The following is a 16530-nucleotide window of genomic DNA, read 5'->3' on the forward strand; positions in this document are numbered from 1 at the left end:
GGATAGATCAGGATGGGGGCTGATCACCAGAAGAACCAGGCCATGATTAGTTGCTTGGAACTTTCAGCCTCACTCCCTAGCCTTCGGGAACGGAGGAGGGGCTGGAAATTAAATTGATGGTTGATCATGCCCACATGATGAAGCCGCCATAAAAATCCTCAAAGTACAGGGTTTGGAGAGCTTCAGAGTTGGCGAACACATCCACGTGCTGGGAGGGTGATGTACTCCAACTCCATGGGGACAGAAGCTCCTGTGCTAGGGACCTTTCTGGACCTCATCCTATGTATCTTTTCATTTGGTTGTTTATTTGTATCCTTTATCATATCTTTTATTATATAAGAGACCAGTAAACAAAGTGTTTCTCAGAGTTCTGTGAGCTATTCTAACAAATGATCAAACCCAAAGAGGGGATCATGGGAACCTCCAATGTATAGCCAGTCAGTCAGAAGCACAGGTGATAACCTGGACTTGCAACTGGCTTCTGAGATGGGGGTAGGAGGGTGGTTATTGCTCAAGCAGATCTCACCAGGTCTGGTAGCCATCCAAACTTACTACATCAGATTATTGATGGCTCAGATTATTAATGGCTTACTATGGCTCAGATTATTAATCATGTCAGTGGTTAGATGAGTCATTGCATTTTTTATTTTCCTGCTCTTTTCTGCAGTTGACAGAGACAATTGAAGCTTTTCCTCATCCCCCATCTATGAGTTTAAATGGCACCAAACAAACTGGGAGAAGTCAGACCTCCTGGTCTCTGAGTCACCCTCCTGGTCACTCAAGAAACTCTGAACCCATTGAAGAGGGATGGAGAGGACAAAGCATAATCATCACTATTATCTTGCTTTTCCCCAGCTCAGGCTGACCACTTGGGGTATTTTTACAGTCATTACAGTCATTTATTCAAGGCAGATTTATTAAGTATACACTAAAAACCCAGCACTGTTTTAGGTACAAGGAAATAGCAGCGAAGAAAAGAGACCACATTTCTGTCCTCATGGGATTCAGATTATACTCTCTATGCTAGTTAAATCAAGGAGGAGACTTTGCTCCTTCCCTTACTCATCTGGGGGAGGCAGGAACAAAGGAGAATATTGATAGACCTGGAAATAGGGCCGGAGAGTGTCAAAGAAGGAGGCCTTTGGGAAGGTGAAGATGTGGGAACCAGTGGTCATGTTGTAAAAGGATACAACTCCAGCCTCAAAGTCCAGAAAAATCCCCACAACCAGGGGCTGCTCCCTCAGCTGAAGGGAAGTTAGGGGAGAGGTAAGCGCTACATAGCCTTTCTTTTTGCACAATCTGATGGCCCAGAATCCAGACTGAGGCGTCTGCACCATGACAGTGTCCCTCTGCACATTTTCCATACAGACTCCTAAATCCCACCCAGTCCCTTCTCCCACATCCACTTCAAAGTAATGTTTTCCTGAGGTGAAGCCTTCACAGCCCAGGATACAGGGTAAGGCACTAAATCTCCTAGAAGAAATATTAAGATTCTCCTGGGGGCATCCACGAGTCACTTGTCTCCGATCCTCAGACAGAATTAGTTCGTAATAAGCTGTATCTGGATCCAGAGTCACGCTGACTGGGGGGAGAAAAAAGGACATGATTTTTGTAGCTGAAAGCACAGTTTATTTTAAATAAAACCAGCCTGCATTCAAATCCAAGCATTGTTTCTTTTTTTATTTTTATTTTTATTGGAGTATAGTTGCTTTACAATGTTGTGTTAGTTTCAGGTGTACAGCAAAGTGAATCTGTTATACATATACATATAACCACTCTTTTTAAGATTCTTTTCCCATATAGGCCATTACAGAGTATTGAGTAGAGTTCCCTGTGCTATACAGTAGGTCCTTATTAGTTATCTATTTTTTATATAGTAGTGAAAATATGTCAATCCCAATCTCCCAATTTATCCCTCCCCCCACTTGCCCCGCTGGTAACCATAAGTTTGTTTTCTATGCCTGTGACTCTATTTCTATTATGTAAATAGGTTCATTTGTACCATTTTTTTAGATTCCACATATAAGGGACATCATATGATATTTGTATTTCTCTGTCTGACTTACTTCACTCAGTATGACAATCTCTAGGTCTATCCACGTTGCCACAAATGGCATCATTTCGTCCTTTTTTATGGCTGAGTAATATTCCACTGTATATATGTACCACATTGTTTCTTACTAGCTGTTGTGAGCTTAGGCAAATCATTCTCTGAGCCTCAGTTCTGTTAAATATAAAGTGGAAATCATTGTATCTGTCACCAAGCATGGTGGGGAAGATTGAAGGAGCTAATGTATGCTTAGTGCTTAGTAAAATTCCTGGTATATAGTAAGTGCCCTATAAATGGTAGTAATAATAATGATATCATCATCATCATCTTCAACATCATCACCATCTTAGTCACTCAGAGAAGCCAAGGAGCAGAACTAACCAGAGTTAACGTGGTTACGGTCCTCTCCAAAGCCCTTCCTCTCCCTTGTAGGACTTCTAGGAATCATGGAATATTGGAGCAGAAATGAGCCCTTCATCATCTCTACTAAATTACCATTAACACTGAGGATCAGAGAAGGAAAACGACACAATTAATGTCATAGCTTGTTATTGGAAAACCCAAAATTTTACCCAGGCTTCAGGACACACACCTAGTCCCCTGACTTTTAAGTGTAAGCTCTTCTTTCTTGCTTCAGGTAATGCTCTATAGGGATTAGTATAAAGTAACACACCAGAGACCAATATACATGAAAAATATCTGACTAGAGTCAAGTAAGACATAAAAAAGTATAATAAAGTGTGATATTGGCCAGCAATGCAATTTTAAAAATGAAAGGTGGTAATGGGGTGGTCCAGCAAGAGAGTTAGCAAACCACTGTGTTACTGGGTTAAACACTGATCATTTGGGCTGTGGCAACACAGGAAATCAAGTATTAGGAAACACTTCCACTGCTGGATGTTCTCCACTTGCCCCTACAGATCACTCCCCACCTTTCTCCAGCCTGCTCTGTGTCCAGGAAGGCTAACCCCTATGGACACATCAACCAGGCTCCCTTCCCTCTGACTGCTATTTGGTTAAGCCAGTGAGAAGCACTAGAGGAGACCACAGGACAAAAAGAAATAGAGTTAGAAGTATTTAGTACCCCAAGTCCCTCCCCACTAGCTATGATTTGGAGGGTCTGCATTCCTCTGCCTCTGGTTATAGCTCCCTCCATCTGTTACCGAAGCCTTGGGGAGGTGATGACTCCCTACCTATTCCTAGCCCTGGTTTGCTTCACTGTTCCTTGATGATCACCCAAATCCTCGTCTTTGTAAATAATCCCTTTATTAAACTCTCTTCAGTCAGTCCTTATCATGAGCCTGACTCACAAAAGTTTTGGGCTTCATTAATATTCCCTGAACGATCCAGGAAAACCAAGCTGAGAAATTAAAATGTTTACAGGTTGGTAATACCACTAGAAAGATGGTTGATGCCTGAGCTCTTTGGAAACAAAAGTCATAGACCTTGAAGACAAATGTGTCTACTCTAAGTTTGAATCTCTATACATCAAAAGATAGGATGAAAATGTAAAATGCCATACACATAACAGAAGATATTGGCTATAAAAAGCTCCCATAAATCAATAAGGAAAAGAACCCAAAAGAAAAATTCTTAAAACACAGAAGAAGCCTGAAGGACTAATGGACTTACTGAAAGAAGCTCAACCTCACTAGTGACACTGGAGAAACTCAAATTAAGTCCACAATTAGGTACCGTTTCAAATCCATCAGATGGCCAAAAATTATAAGCAGAGAGTCAGGGAGATGAGAAACAGTGGGATCTCTTATGTTGCTGGTAGGGTATAAAGTGATACAATTTCAAGATCTGTAGTATCTAGTAAAATTAGATGTGCATCCCTACACAGCAGCATTTTTAATTCAAGGTATATCCCCAGAGGAAACCATTCACAGGACACAAGAAAGCATGGACAAGAAAGTTCACAGTAGTATTGTGTGTAATAGCAACAAACAAACAAAAACCAACTACACATACCTTCAGTGTCCACTCCACAAGACAATGAATTAAAAAATACATCATTTTCATTTTTTGCCACATTGCAGAGTGATTAAGAGAGTGAGTTCTAGAGAGATACTACCTGAGTTACCACCTGCTGGTTGTGGGAATTTACAACAGTCACGTAACCTCTCTGTGTTTGGGTTTCCTTATCTATAAAGTAAAAAATGCTTCCTACAGAGAGGCTTGTGGTGTAAAACAAGATAACACACGTGAAGCTCTTCTCATCTGTCACAGAAAGAGTGTTCAGTATATGTGAATCGTTTTTCTTGGTGCTGGTGAGAGAGTGCATGTTGCTACGTTGGAACAAGTAATCTGGTAACATGTGTTAAGATTAACAACAATCCCAGCTTTAGGTATACACCCTACAGGAATGAAAGCACCAGGATATAAGATTGTATGGACTAGAAAGTTATTGGTGCAAATGTTATAATACCCAAGTGCTGAAAGCAGCCTGAAGCTCCATCAGTAGGAATATGGTTACATATAGTTATGATGTACTATGGAATACTAGACAGCTTTAAAAAGCAATGGGTGAATAGGAAGAGACGACCTATGTACTAAATGTTTGTAAAAACATAGAGAAAGACCTAGGTCTTGTTACCTGCAGAAGGGTAAGAGAAACCTTGAACTTTTTTTTTTCATATCTCTCTATACTGTTTGACTGATTACAATTTATTTATATTACTTTTTTAATAAGAAAAGCTTTAATAATGAGGGTTTCAAAAAGAAGAATTATCTAGTTAAAAGATGAGCTCATTTTAGAAACAGATTGACTTGAACCATGTTGTAATGCCTTCTGTGAAAGATAAGAGTAGAAAAATCAACTCAGTTAAATCTGGACATAATCAATATAAAGTCCTTCCTTGCATCTGTATAGGATCAAATACAGAGTTGCTATTTTTTGGTAGTTGTTATTGTTGTTTGTTCTTGTTAACTTGAGGGGAAACTGAATACAGGTTCATAATCCTTATCTGAAACCCCTGGGGCCAAATGAGTTTTGAAATTCAGAATATTTTTTATGTTATAAAGGCAAACAATACAGATGCTCTAAATTATGTGCCCACCCCTGGAAGGGTCTAAGGCATTGTCTTGTAATCTAATGCATCAATATTTCTGCAGTAAAACATAAATTCAAACTAAGCGGGATAAATAAAGACTTTAAATAATCTCATATCAGTGCAGTTCAGGTTTGGCCACCGTGTCACTCAGACACAAGGGTAGCCTTCCGTGATCCTGCCTCTTGGTGTTCATACCCTTATGCAGTTCCTTTCCTTTGAGTGTGGGCAGGACCTGTCAATTGCTTCTGACCAATAGAATATGACAAAAATGATAGGATGTGACTCCTGTGACTATATTTCATTTTATAAGCCTCCATCTTTCTGGCAGACTTGCTCTAGGGACTCTCTCCTGAGCTTACTTTGAAGAAATAATTGGCCATGTTGGGAGGCCCATGTGCAAGCAGCTGATGGCTCGCTTCTAGAAGCTGAGGGCAACCTCTGGCCAACAGCCAGCAAGAAGCCAGGGCCTTAAGTCCCATAACCATAAAGAAATAAATTCTGCCAACAACCTGAGTGAGCTTGGGAGAGGATTCTTCCCCAGTCTAACTTCCAGGTAAGAACACATCCAGGCTAACACCTTATTTTATCATTTATTTATTTATTTATTTATGGCTGTGTTGGGTCTTCGTTTCTGTGCGAGGGCTTTCTCTAGTTGTGGCAAGTGGGGGCCACTCTTCACCGTGGTGCGCAGGCCTCTCACTATCGCAGCCTCTCTTGTTGTGGAGCACAGGCTCCAGACGCGCAGGCTCGGTAATTGTGGCTCACGGGCCTAGCTGCTCTGCGGCATGTGGGATCTTCCCAGACCAGGGCTCGAACCCGTGTCCCCTGCATTAGCAGGCAGATTCTCAACCACTGCGCCACCAGGGAAGACCCCAGGCTAACACCTTAATTGCAGCCTTGTAAGACCCTAAGCAAAGGACCCAACTAAGCTGTGCCCAGCTTTATCTCACAAAACCTGTGAGATAATATATGTGTGTTCCTTTAAACCACTAAATTTGTCTGCAGCAATAGATAATTAATACAGCCACCAAATCATTTTAGGTTAGGTCCAATTTTGCAGCCAAACAAGTTATGAAAAAACTGTCAGTTTTCAGAACTTTTGCAATCTTGTAGTTGTAGATAAGGGATGGTGGAAATATAGCAAGCACTGATGAAGAGAATCAAAGGAGCAGGAAGCTCAGGCTTTGGAATTGGTAAAACTTGGTTTTTGTCGTGGTTCTAACATTTACCATCTGTGTTATCTGGGCCAAGGCCCTAAAACATTTGGACCACGGTCATAATACTCACCTACCTTTCTTGCATTGCTCTGAGAATTGACCAAAATATTAACAATAAACACTATGTCCCAGACACTGCTAAGCACTTTACACATGTTGACATATTTAATTTTCCCGACAACCCAATGAAGTGGGAGTTGTTAATATTTTCATTTTTCAGATGGGGAAACTGAGGAGGTTATTTGCCTGGAATGACATAGCTGATAAGTGAGAGAGCAGGAATTTGAAGGGTCTGCACAGATAACCAGTACGCCATGTCCCTGTCTAAGCACTGGAGCAAACTAACAAGGGAGAGGGTGACAGCTCAACTGAAAATATCTGAATGACCCCTCTGGCTGTGAGCCTGCCCAGGGATAGGTGGTGAACTTGGTTACCACTTAAGGTCCCTTCTGTCCGTAGCATTTAGGGCTTCTTCACCTACCTTGGTAGCTCCTTAACACTTTCTTCACATCAAAGTAAAGCTCAGAAACATTGCACACAGTATGAAGGTCCAAAGAGAGGGCCTGTGGTTGTTCTAGCTTCACAGCCCAACTCCTAGAATAAGCAGAGACCAAGAATTCTTCAGTGGTAAATTCCATTCAGCTCTATATACCCACACCCCTTCCCTCCTGCATTTGTACAGGACTCACCTGCTCAAAGTATCTTTCACATCCTATGGAGAAAGACAAAATGTAAGTGTGGGAACATCAGCATTTCATGGGACTTGGCATGTGGGGCTGTTCTCTATAAACACTCCTTACAAAGAGTTAAAGAGAGTAACCTTGGCCTTAGATATTGATAGATACCCAGATAGAATGATTTCCATCCCGGCCCCCTGGGATATTCAGCATATCAGAATGTTTATCTGTTATCTTCCTTGCTGTGGTCTGTGGAGAGCTGCAGTGTCTGCAATCACATCTACCTGCGGGCTGCTTAGGATAGAGGGCCAAGAGCTTTGCCCATGCTCCCTCTGGAAAGACTTGCTTTCAGTGACCTAATTTCCTTCAGAGTGAGCCCACAGTAGAGACCATTCATTGCAAAGGTCCGTAGTGGTGAATCCATGCATAGCCCCTGTGACTGGGCCATTAAGATGGTAGCAGCAGGTATCACATGTGGTGGGGCAGTCATGCTACATTCTCAGGCTACAGTGTGACCTCCATTTCTATGAGTGGGGAATAGAAAAAACAGCTCCAGTCGTAGTTTGTCTTAATGGGCTGGATCCATTATGCAGCTGAAGGAAGGCCCCAAAAGAGCTCTGGAGGGCTCTACAAGCAAATCAGGGAGAAGGTTATCACTCATAACCTTCTTTTGGCTGCCCCACTTTGTCACCCACCAGTCATCTGGAGGAGTATTTCAGGAGACAGTTTGACAGTCAGAGTTTTGTGAACATGGGACAGAGGCAAATGGTAGCAAAAGTTATCCCATGGTTCCATTTGGCCAAGGAGCCCACCATATCCATATTTTTTCTGATTCACCTAAAGCCGCTCTATAGACTAGTGAAGGCCATCTTGCAAATATTGATGTGTATCCAAAAGAAACATTACTTTAAATTCCCTACACTAATGTGCCATTTTTGAGTGAAACAGACAGGCCTCGCCCAGCTTCCCATGCTTCCTCACCATTCTCCTCCTAAAAGCTCAGGAACAGATACCTTCCTTCCCTTCTCCAAGTGCATGGCCTTACCTGCAGCAAATTTTGGGCTGAGCCCTGACATTTATGCTCTAGTTCCTGGATGTAGCTCTCGAGTTCATGGCTCTTCTGTTCAAGCTTGGCCTCATTGTCCCTCAGTCTCCTCAGAGTCTGCTCTTTTTCTTTCTCCAGTTTCCATAGGTAAGACTTCTCTTCCTCATGAAGGAAGCTCTGGAGATTCTTAAAGTCAGACTGGATTTTTTGTTTCTGAACTTCTGTCTTCTCCTAGAGTCAAGAAAGGTGGAAACAAACCAAATGTCCATTGATGGATGAACTGATAAACAAAATGCAGTATATAGATATAGTGGAATACTATTCAGCCTTAAAAATGAATGAAATTCTGATACATGCTAAAACATGGATGAATCTTGAAGGCATTATGCTAAGTGAAATAAGCCAGAAAAAAAAAGAACAAATATTTTATGATTCCACTTATATGAGGTATCTAGAATAGTCAAATTCATAGAGACAGAAAGTAGAATAGTGGTTACCAGGAGTTACGAGGAAGAACTGTGCACATAAAAATAGTTAAACAGTAAATTTCATTATGCATATTTTAACACATACATACACAAAAGAAAGTTTGCTCAGCTACCATAACATTATTTTCCCATGAATCATTCAAGCTGGAAGAACGTCGCAAATTGCCCACTGCAGAGTCATGCCCGAAAGGCAGGTACTCAGATGTGGGAGAGGTTATCACCTTATTAATTTCCTTCTTCAGCCAAGGTGCAGGAGTGCTAGATAATTTAATCATGCGACTAGGGCCAAGGTTAAAAACTTTATCAGTTACAAAGATAAAAATGAGTTTTTATTCAGGATATAAGAAAGTAGCTCTGAGTCTGAGGGAATTTCTTGAAGCAAAAGCTTGTAATGAACATCACCAAGACTGGACTTTAAGACAACCAGGCTATTAGGAGAGTCCATGATTCTCAGCAGCGGGAGGTCTGGGTATCAGGCATTTGTCATAGTTAACTATGAAATAGTCGTCCACCAACTCGGGTCCACCTACTCATCCTTATGTATAAGAAACCAAATGGTACAGCTTGTCAGACTCAGCTTTCATTTGGGGAGATAAGAATTGCAATTTCCATGAGTGCTTTTTCAATTCATGCAGTGTTTTGATGACTGTGATGTTGTGGTAGAGGGTCATTGACAGGGTTTCCATATGTATTAGTTATAATCAAGATCCTCCCCATTGCCCAAGATCCCAGAAATGAGGGAAGCAAGAGTGTCCTCTGAGAGTTCGTTTAACAACTGTACACAAAGGATTGGGCAGAGGTTGGAAGGTTGGAAGAGACCTCTGAAAGAGGCAAAATGGCTCACTGGCCTGTGGGATTTGACTGTAAGCTGATTAATTACATAAATAGTTCCATAAAGGAATGCATCTCTGATCATGGGGAAGCTGGTCAGCCACGGAAACAGTCTTTCAGACCCTAGAGGCTACAGTGCCAAGTGTATAGGTTCTTGGAGCACTCTGGTCCTCCTTATAAATCAGACAGATTTCCTTCTTCAGTCTAATGAGCTTGAGTAATACGAACCTCAACCTGGAGTGATTCTGTTTTCTTAGTGCTCACAAAGGGTGGCTTCTGAACCTGTAAGGCTGAAAGCCATACCCTGCACTGTGGTACATGTGCCAAAGCAATAAGGTTAATAAGGCCTTCAAATCCAGAAGGTACTTTGAGATATTAAGAACTGAAACCCAGTCAAGAATGGCTCTAGGTAAATGGGCACACCAGTTCTGCTTCTCCTAACTGAGGTTTCGGAATCCTAGCCGGTTACTACTGAAAGGTTGAAGGGGTTGGAGATAAATGCTCATAGATATTAGACAATGAGGGACATAAAAACAAATGTGTTTTCTTCTTTGGGTTTTATCTATTTGGTCTCGTTTAGTGAAAATAAGCCATCACTATGCTTTGCTCAATCGTCCCCTGTACCTAAGCTCTAGGATGGAAACTAGCTTGAGATGAGTAAACCCAAACTCTTACATTCCATTCGGTTATTTGTTTTGCCGTGAACACCTTCAAGTTCATACATTCCTCTTCCAGTTGCCTCAATTTTGTCACAGCTTCCTGGAGCTTTTCCTGAAGGAAAAATTGGGTGAATAAAGTCTTTTCAATTCAAGAATTCTTCATTAGGCACCTAAGGAGCATCCCAGCCCTCCAAGACTATTAGAATAGCATGACTATTGAATATGTATTGAGTCCTTACACTTTGCCAGGAAGCATGCTGAAGGCTGTATAGGCAGTAACATATTTGATTCCCTTGGCAACACTGAGCAGTTAGTAGGATTTTTAACATCATTTCTGTGCCGCAGAAACTGAAGCTTAGAAAGGGGATAAATAACTTGCTCAAGATGCTGTAACTGGTGGGTGGTTGGGCTGTGATTCCAGCTCATCTGCTGACCCTGAGCCTGAGCTATATGCACCACTAACAGTCTTGTCAGGGAAATTCTACACATAAAACAAGATAATAATCACCTAAAAAGATTTTATGAAGTAATGTGCTGACCCAAACAGAACCAATACCAGAGTGTTTGGCACACATGGAACTTTGTATGTATTATGGTGAGTCAGGAAGGAAAGACAGACCAAGATGCCAGCTGAAGTTATTAGAAACAGTTAATGGAGGAGGGGAGCTCTGAGACCTTTTGAAGAATGGTATCATGAAGCCCTTTAAAAATGATTTAGTATCCATATCAAGCTTTTAGGTTATTTTTCAAAATAGTTTCTCACATTTTCATGGAAAGCAAGTTTAAGCTAAACCAAATTGCTACTTGTGATCAACACTAAAAGAACTGGCTCTTGGGACTTCCCTGGTGGTCCAGTGGTTAAGAATCTGCCTTCTAATGCAGGGGACACAGGTTTGATTCCTGGTTGGGAAACTAAGATCCCACATGCCGCGGGGCAACTAAGCAACTAAGCCTGTGCACTCTAGAGCCTGCACGCCGAAACTAAGACCCGACGCAGCCAAATTAATTAATTAATTAATTAGAAAAAAGAGAAATTTTATCTTGATTTAAAAAGAAAAAGAATCGGCTCTTGTCCTAAAGCCAATAAGTATACTCAATTCTCACGTGCTCTCGAGAAAGGGTTCTATAGAACTTGTTAGCAAAAGACTGTATTGCCCTCACTATGTGCCAAGTGCTACTCTAAGCTTTACATGTATTAATGTCCCGAAAGCTTATAACAACCTCCTGAGCATGTATGTTGGAGAGGAAGGGAACTACTGTTATCCCCATTGATAGTTGGGGAAACCAAGGCATGAAGACATTAAATAACTTTGCTCAAAGTCACCCATCTAATAAGTAGCAGAACTAAGATTTCAAACTAAGCAGTCTGACTCTCAAGGCTTAGAACCATCACCCCGTGCTGCTCCTTTTACTACTTGGTGGGAAAATAATTCCAATGGGAATATCCCCATTACAGTAATTAGCTGCTCCATGGAGTTTAAGGAAGAGCTGCCATGTGCCAAGTGGTGGTCAGTATTGACGTGTCCTGATGAAGGACCCAGAACCTTAATAGAAGACCACCTCCACGTCATAGGGGAGGGAACAAGGAGCTCACAATGGGGGCAACAATTTTCTCAAATCTAGCCAGGGCAGAGAAGGAATAAGGCAGCAGGACCATGTCCCCTCCTTCGTTCCACAATAGCAAAGGTCAGCCTTCCTTTATATGCTCTTAAGTGATAAACAGGAGTTGCCCAAAACCTCTCCCTCCATTTCATACTCCATGACCAATCACTTCCAAACCCTTCCACTCATTCCCCTTCCTGAATCTTGCTTGGAACTGCTCCCTTTCCCCCTTCTTATAGGAGTAATCTGAATTTTACTCTTTGGTATTCCTTTCATTGTATCTGTACCAGAATGTTCTTTTCAATGTCAACCTGATCCTTCACTGTGCAAATGAAAATCCCCCCGTGGCCAGGACTACTCTGGGCTAGGGCTTAGATTCCGAGCGGATACCAAGTTCTGGGCCCTGACTTCCTTTCCCATGACATCACCTGCCTTCCCCGCACACACCCTCTGGCCTGGTCACAGCGAGTCAGGTACGCTCTCATGGCTGTGCCTTTGCACATGTGGGCCCCTCGGTCTGGAATGCCCTCTCTCTTCTCCATACTTCTATATCTGGTTAATTTTTATGTGTTCTTCAAGAGTCACTTTTGGGAAGATTCCTCAGTTACCGCTCCACACCCCTTGGTGCTCCTCTCCACCATCCAAATCAGGGGACTCCAGGCAGCCTTTTTGCTGGTTTGTCTGCGCTACTAGACTGTAGGATACCTAAAAGGGGGTGTGTCTTCATCCCCTGTGTTTTCAGACTCTATCCCATGGACTTGCACATTGTGGTTTCTCAAATTACACACACAGTATGAGGCAATAAAACATGCAGGTGTGCATTGGAGCACATGGCATTCTAGAACAGGGAGGAGTTCATCAGAGCAAGAGTGGATAGGGACAAGAGTGACCGTCAGGCCTTGATTCAGTAAGGACCCATCATAAACTACTTTTCAGAAGAATGACATGATGAAAGCTGTATTTCAGGATCCTAATCTTGGGCTTCAGGCTAAATAATCTCAGGTCTTAGGGGGCAACATGAGGCCGGGTATTCGCCAAGGACCTCTGGCCCACCACTCACCTTGTAACCTTGGCATGCATCTTCCACCAGAGCTGTGGTGTGCCCTTTGTGCTGCAGTCCTCGATCACAGCGCCAGCAGATGAGCTGGCCCTCGTCTTCACAGAACAGATGGAGCTTCTCTCCATGTTCCTCACATGACATTTCCTGGTGCATCTCCTTGATGGCTTCAATGAGGTTTCCCAGCTGCTTGTTGGGTCGGAGGCTCGCCATTTTAAATGGCACCCGACACTGGGGACAGGAGAACAACTCCAGCCATGGTTGCATCTCACAGAAGCTCATGATGCACCAGTGGCAGTAGCTGTGGCCACAGCTGATGCTCACTGGCTCGGTCATCAGTTGCAGACAGATGGAACAGGTGGCTTCCTCCCTCATCTTCTTGGTGATTGGGGTTGAGGCCATGGCTTTTCCTGAAAATCTCTAATATTGGATCCAGAGGCAGAGATGAAGCAGCCAGAACTTTCCCACAGTGATGGAACTTCACCTTGTCTGAGGCTCTTTCCGATGCACTGGCTGCCACTGGCCTCCACAGGTCACGTGGTCTTCTCTCTAGCGAGAAGAAATAGATTGGAATATAGAAGATGCATCAAATGTAGCTCTGCTGTGGAATATGGTAGTGACTGTTACATGTGGCCACTTTGAATTAATAACAATTAAATAGAATTTAAAATTCCGTTTCTCACACCCACTAGCCACATTTCAGTGCTTAATAGGTGCCGGTGATTGGTGGCTACACGAAAGCCCAGATAGAGGACATTCCTTTACTGTGAAAAGTTTTCTTGGACCAAGCACTGAGAGAGATAGAGAAATGAGGCAGACTTCTTCAGCAAAGTTGCAGTAAGAGAGAGAACTCAGTGAGGGATTGTCAGACTCTTTACTGCTCTAATGAATATTAAGAATAATTAGTACCAGAGTTATTTCTTTGTAACTGCTAGTAACACTTACATCCAGGTAACCCAGGTAACTGGGTGGTCTACGAAGGATTTCATTGAGACAATCACATTTAATTCTAATTTTTTGTTGTTGCTTGTTTGTTTGTTTTGGCCGTGCCTCTCAGCTAGTGGGATCTTAGTTCCCCGACCAGGGATTGAACCCGAGCCCTTGGAAGGGAAAGCGAGGAGTCCTAACCACTGGACCGCCAGGAATTCCCTAAATTTGACTCTAATTAAACCCTCACTCCCACCCCACAAAGAACAAAAGACACCAGGTTAATAAAGTCCCCAGTGGAGACCCAACCAGTATGATAATGAAAGTAAAAAAGACAACCAGAAAAACCAACAAGTTTTTTTTGCCCTCCCTGACCTGAGGAAAAGAGAATTGGAAAGAGAACTGGGAAGAGAAGAGGTTGGTCCTGGGGTGCAGAGCTCCTGGAGAGCTAGGGAGGTGACTATCTATCTTTTCAGGCCAGGACTTTTCTTTCAGGAAAAGTTCAGGGTGACTGGAACACAGGGGGTTGGCAGAACCCAGGATGTGGGGAGGTGGGAAGCAGATGGGGAAGGTGGGGCCTCTGTAGGATCCTGGGTGCTGGACACCTAGTGTCCACCAGCGAGGACCTGACAACCAATAGACAAAGGAGGAGTGACTAGGAACAAAGGACTCGGTCCCTTCAGCCACTGCTCCGGCTGCTTCGTGAACCAAGCCCTGCTCCCTGCTTCCCCATTCCTGGGAGTTTGTCAGGGAGGGCAGCAGAGGCTGGAGGAAGAGAGTGGCCTTTCCTTTGAACTGACAGTGGCAGAATTAAAAGCAGGGATTCAACTAAAGTTACTGGATAGGCTATGTCCCTCTAATAACCAGGACCAGTCTCTTGGATCCGTAGAGAATTTCTTCCGGAGACTTCTATTCTTTGGCAGGTTATCTCCCCCAAGAGATACACTAGGCTCCACTTTGCCAGGGGTGCTTTGCTCCCGGGGAGAAGGACCTCCCCTCCTCTGAGGCCCCACGGTTCCTGTCCTGGGCCTTCACTCACCTCACATCCTGGATCTTCGGAGATCTGACATGGAGTCTGGCGAAAGAGAAAGCAGACAGGGTGTGAGAGCTATGAAGCAAAGTCCTAACCATTTTCAGAGTTCCAGCAGCTGTTATCAGGAAACAAACTCCCTTCCCCGTGCCGCCCACCACACACACACACACACACACACACACACACACACACGTACACACGTCTCCTTTCCCTCCACCGAAAAAACCTGGGCCTGGACCCTTCTCACTCCCTTCACCATGCAGCGAGCACATATGCACTGCTAGCTCCCTCCGTCGCTGGTCGCTGCCGGTTCCTGAGATCTGGGTGAGGAAGTTAACTCAGACTGGTCTAAACTCAGAAGTGAAACTGCTGTGGGAGGTGCCGCCCTGTAGATCCGGGGAGGAAGCTCGTGAAATTGCCCGTAGCTTTTACACTCAGCTTGTCCTGAAAGGGAGGGGAGACTGTAGGAAAAATATTTTTCTTTTACAGTAATAAAACGAAGGGACAAGTTAATAATTCAGTAAACTCTTTTGTGACCCCAGCACAGAGGATCTAAAAGCAGGAAGTCTGCAGAGTTCACAGACTCTGACGTGAGATCTTTCTACTTTTGCCACCAACCCCCTTAGGATTTATAAGCCTTTCTGGCTGATGTTATGCTTTACTATTTTTAGTCGCTGATTGTTTTATAACTGCTCTGAAGGGTATGGTGAAAAAAGGGGCGGTACAATAATAGGGCTCATCGGTATCAGAGAATTTGCTCAAGCCATTCCCCCATTCTTTTCTGTCCTGATGCTGTGTCTCATTTTCCTCCTCGGTATCCCTCCGCAAGATTCAAATACTTATCAAATACTTATCGGAGTCAGGCACCAAGGCCAGCAAACGGGAGCCACTAATGGCCCAGAGTTAGAGTTATTATTTAATGGGCAAAAAATAAATAAGACCCTGCCACATTTATAGCCTTAGGTGTAAGAGGTATTTATGATAAGTGCACAATAAGTGTTTGCTTAGGAAATACATATATGCAGTGGCCCAAAGGAGCCAGTAAGGAAGGCTGAGGACACAGGCAGGGGAAGTTAAATTTGGCTTCTGAGAGCTGCCTGGGGTAAACTCTGGGCCCCTGGCCCGGCAGGTCAGCTGCTGACCCTGAAAGCTCGTGGAAGCCCGTGCTCAGGGCAGCGGACCCACACATGGAGCCTGGGGGGAGTTGGGTGCAGCCACAGTCCTGCTGGTCCAGCAGCTCAGGCTGGAGGCAAAATTGTGAAACAGAGAGAGGTTCCTCTCTTCCCACCCAAACAGGAGTCTCTCTTCAGCACTGCATCCTCCTGGGTGCCCACAGGGCCTTCTCCCATTTTGCCACCAGGTGACTGAATCATCGTGCACAGTACAGGACAGATCTACTCCTGAGGCAACCAGCACACAGACAGAAGAGAAAGAACGAGCCCCTGTATCCCTGATCCAATGATGACTCCTTACAGATTCCCACGACTTTCATTGTTGTGGCTGTGACTCTGGACGTAGGCACAGCTCACTCCAAATTTGTCCTGTCAAAGGATCAGGAAAAGGAAGCTAGTGAATGCCCAAAAGAAAACAGACTGCCACTACAGGCAACAAAAGCAAGACAAAAGCATCAACCTCATGATGGGGACTGTCTTGTGACAGCTGCCCCATCTTGCACCTGTTTCTTGTTGCATGAAGGAGGGACAGGTTCACACAGAGAGCTGCAGGTCTTAAAGGGGAGAGGGATGCAGATGAGGCTTCAGAGACCTGTTCTCCAAAGGTGAGCCTAGGGAGAGACCAATCGGAGCTGCCCCATGGGGGATGCATCCCCTCCAGTAAGTGAGGCTGGGCTTGACCCTGCGAGTCTGGGCTGTAGGAATCTGAAGACCCA

At 43.8% G+C, this 16530-nt stretch overlaps 2 protein-coding genes across 7 annotated transcripts in view; one reads left to right on the plus strand and one right to left on the minus strand.

The window, feature by feature from the left end:
* SLC17A2 (solute carrier family 17 member 2) overlaps window positions 1–16530 on the plus strand; it is a 69691-nt gene that overhangs the window by 5297 nt on the left and 47864 nt on the right. The gene's annotated exons all lie outside the window — the stretch shown is intronic.
* TRIM38 (tripartite motif containing 38) lies at window positions 895–15286 on the minus strand. 4 transcript variants are annotated; one of them, XM_082346392.1, is made up of 8 exons: window positions 14899–15286; window positions 14649–14684; window positions 12686–13231; window positions 10040–10135; window positions 8046–8276; window positions 7013–7035; window positions 6805–6917; window positions 895–1582 (listed from the first exon to the last, which is right to left on the minus strand). In XM_082346392.1, exons 3-8 carry the CDS (start codon window positions 13082–13084, stop codon window positions 1059–1061), a joined length of 1386 nt encoding a protein of 461 aa, XP_082202518.1. In that variant the 5' UTR covers window positions 13085–13231; window positions 14649–14684; window positions 14899–15286; the 3' UTR covers window positions 895–1058. The 4 variants fall into 4 exon arrangements, with proteins under 4 accessions (XP_082202518.1, XP_082202517.1, XP_082202515.1 ...); XM_082346391.1 differs by having other exon boundaries at window positions 14890–15286; XM_082346389.1 differs by having other exon boundaries at window positions 14869–15286.

Source organism: Balaenoptera borealis (genome assembly GCF_965194805.1).
Source record: "Balaenoptera borealis genome assembly, chromosome: 12".
NCBI classification, from domain to species: domain Eukaryota; kingdom Metazoa; phylum Chordata; class Mammalia; order Artiodactyla; family Balaenopteridae; genus Balaenoptera; species Balaenoptera borealis.

Bases quoted from the DNA above. Each gene is read 5' to 3' on its own strand.
- TRIM38 (XM_082346392.1), bottom strand. From the start codon at position 13,084: ATGGCCTCAACCCCAATCACCAAGAAGATGAGGGAGGAAGCCACCTGT. The intron at 10,136-12,685 runs GTGAGTGGTGGG...TTTTTCCTTCAG, and splicing joins ATGCATGCCAAGGTTACAAG to GAAAAGCTCCAGGAAGCTGT. The intron at 6,918-7,012 runs GTGAGTCCTGTA...TGCTTATTCTAG, and splicing joins GTGAAAGATACTTTGAGCAG to GAGTTGGGCTGTGAAGCTAG.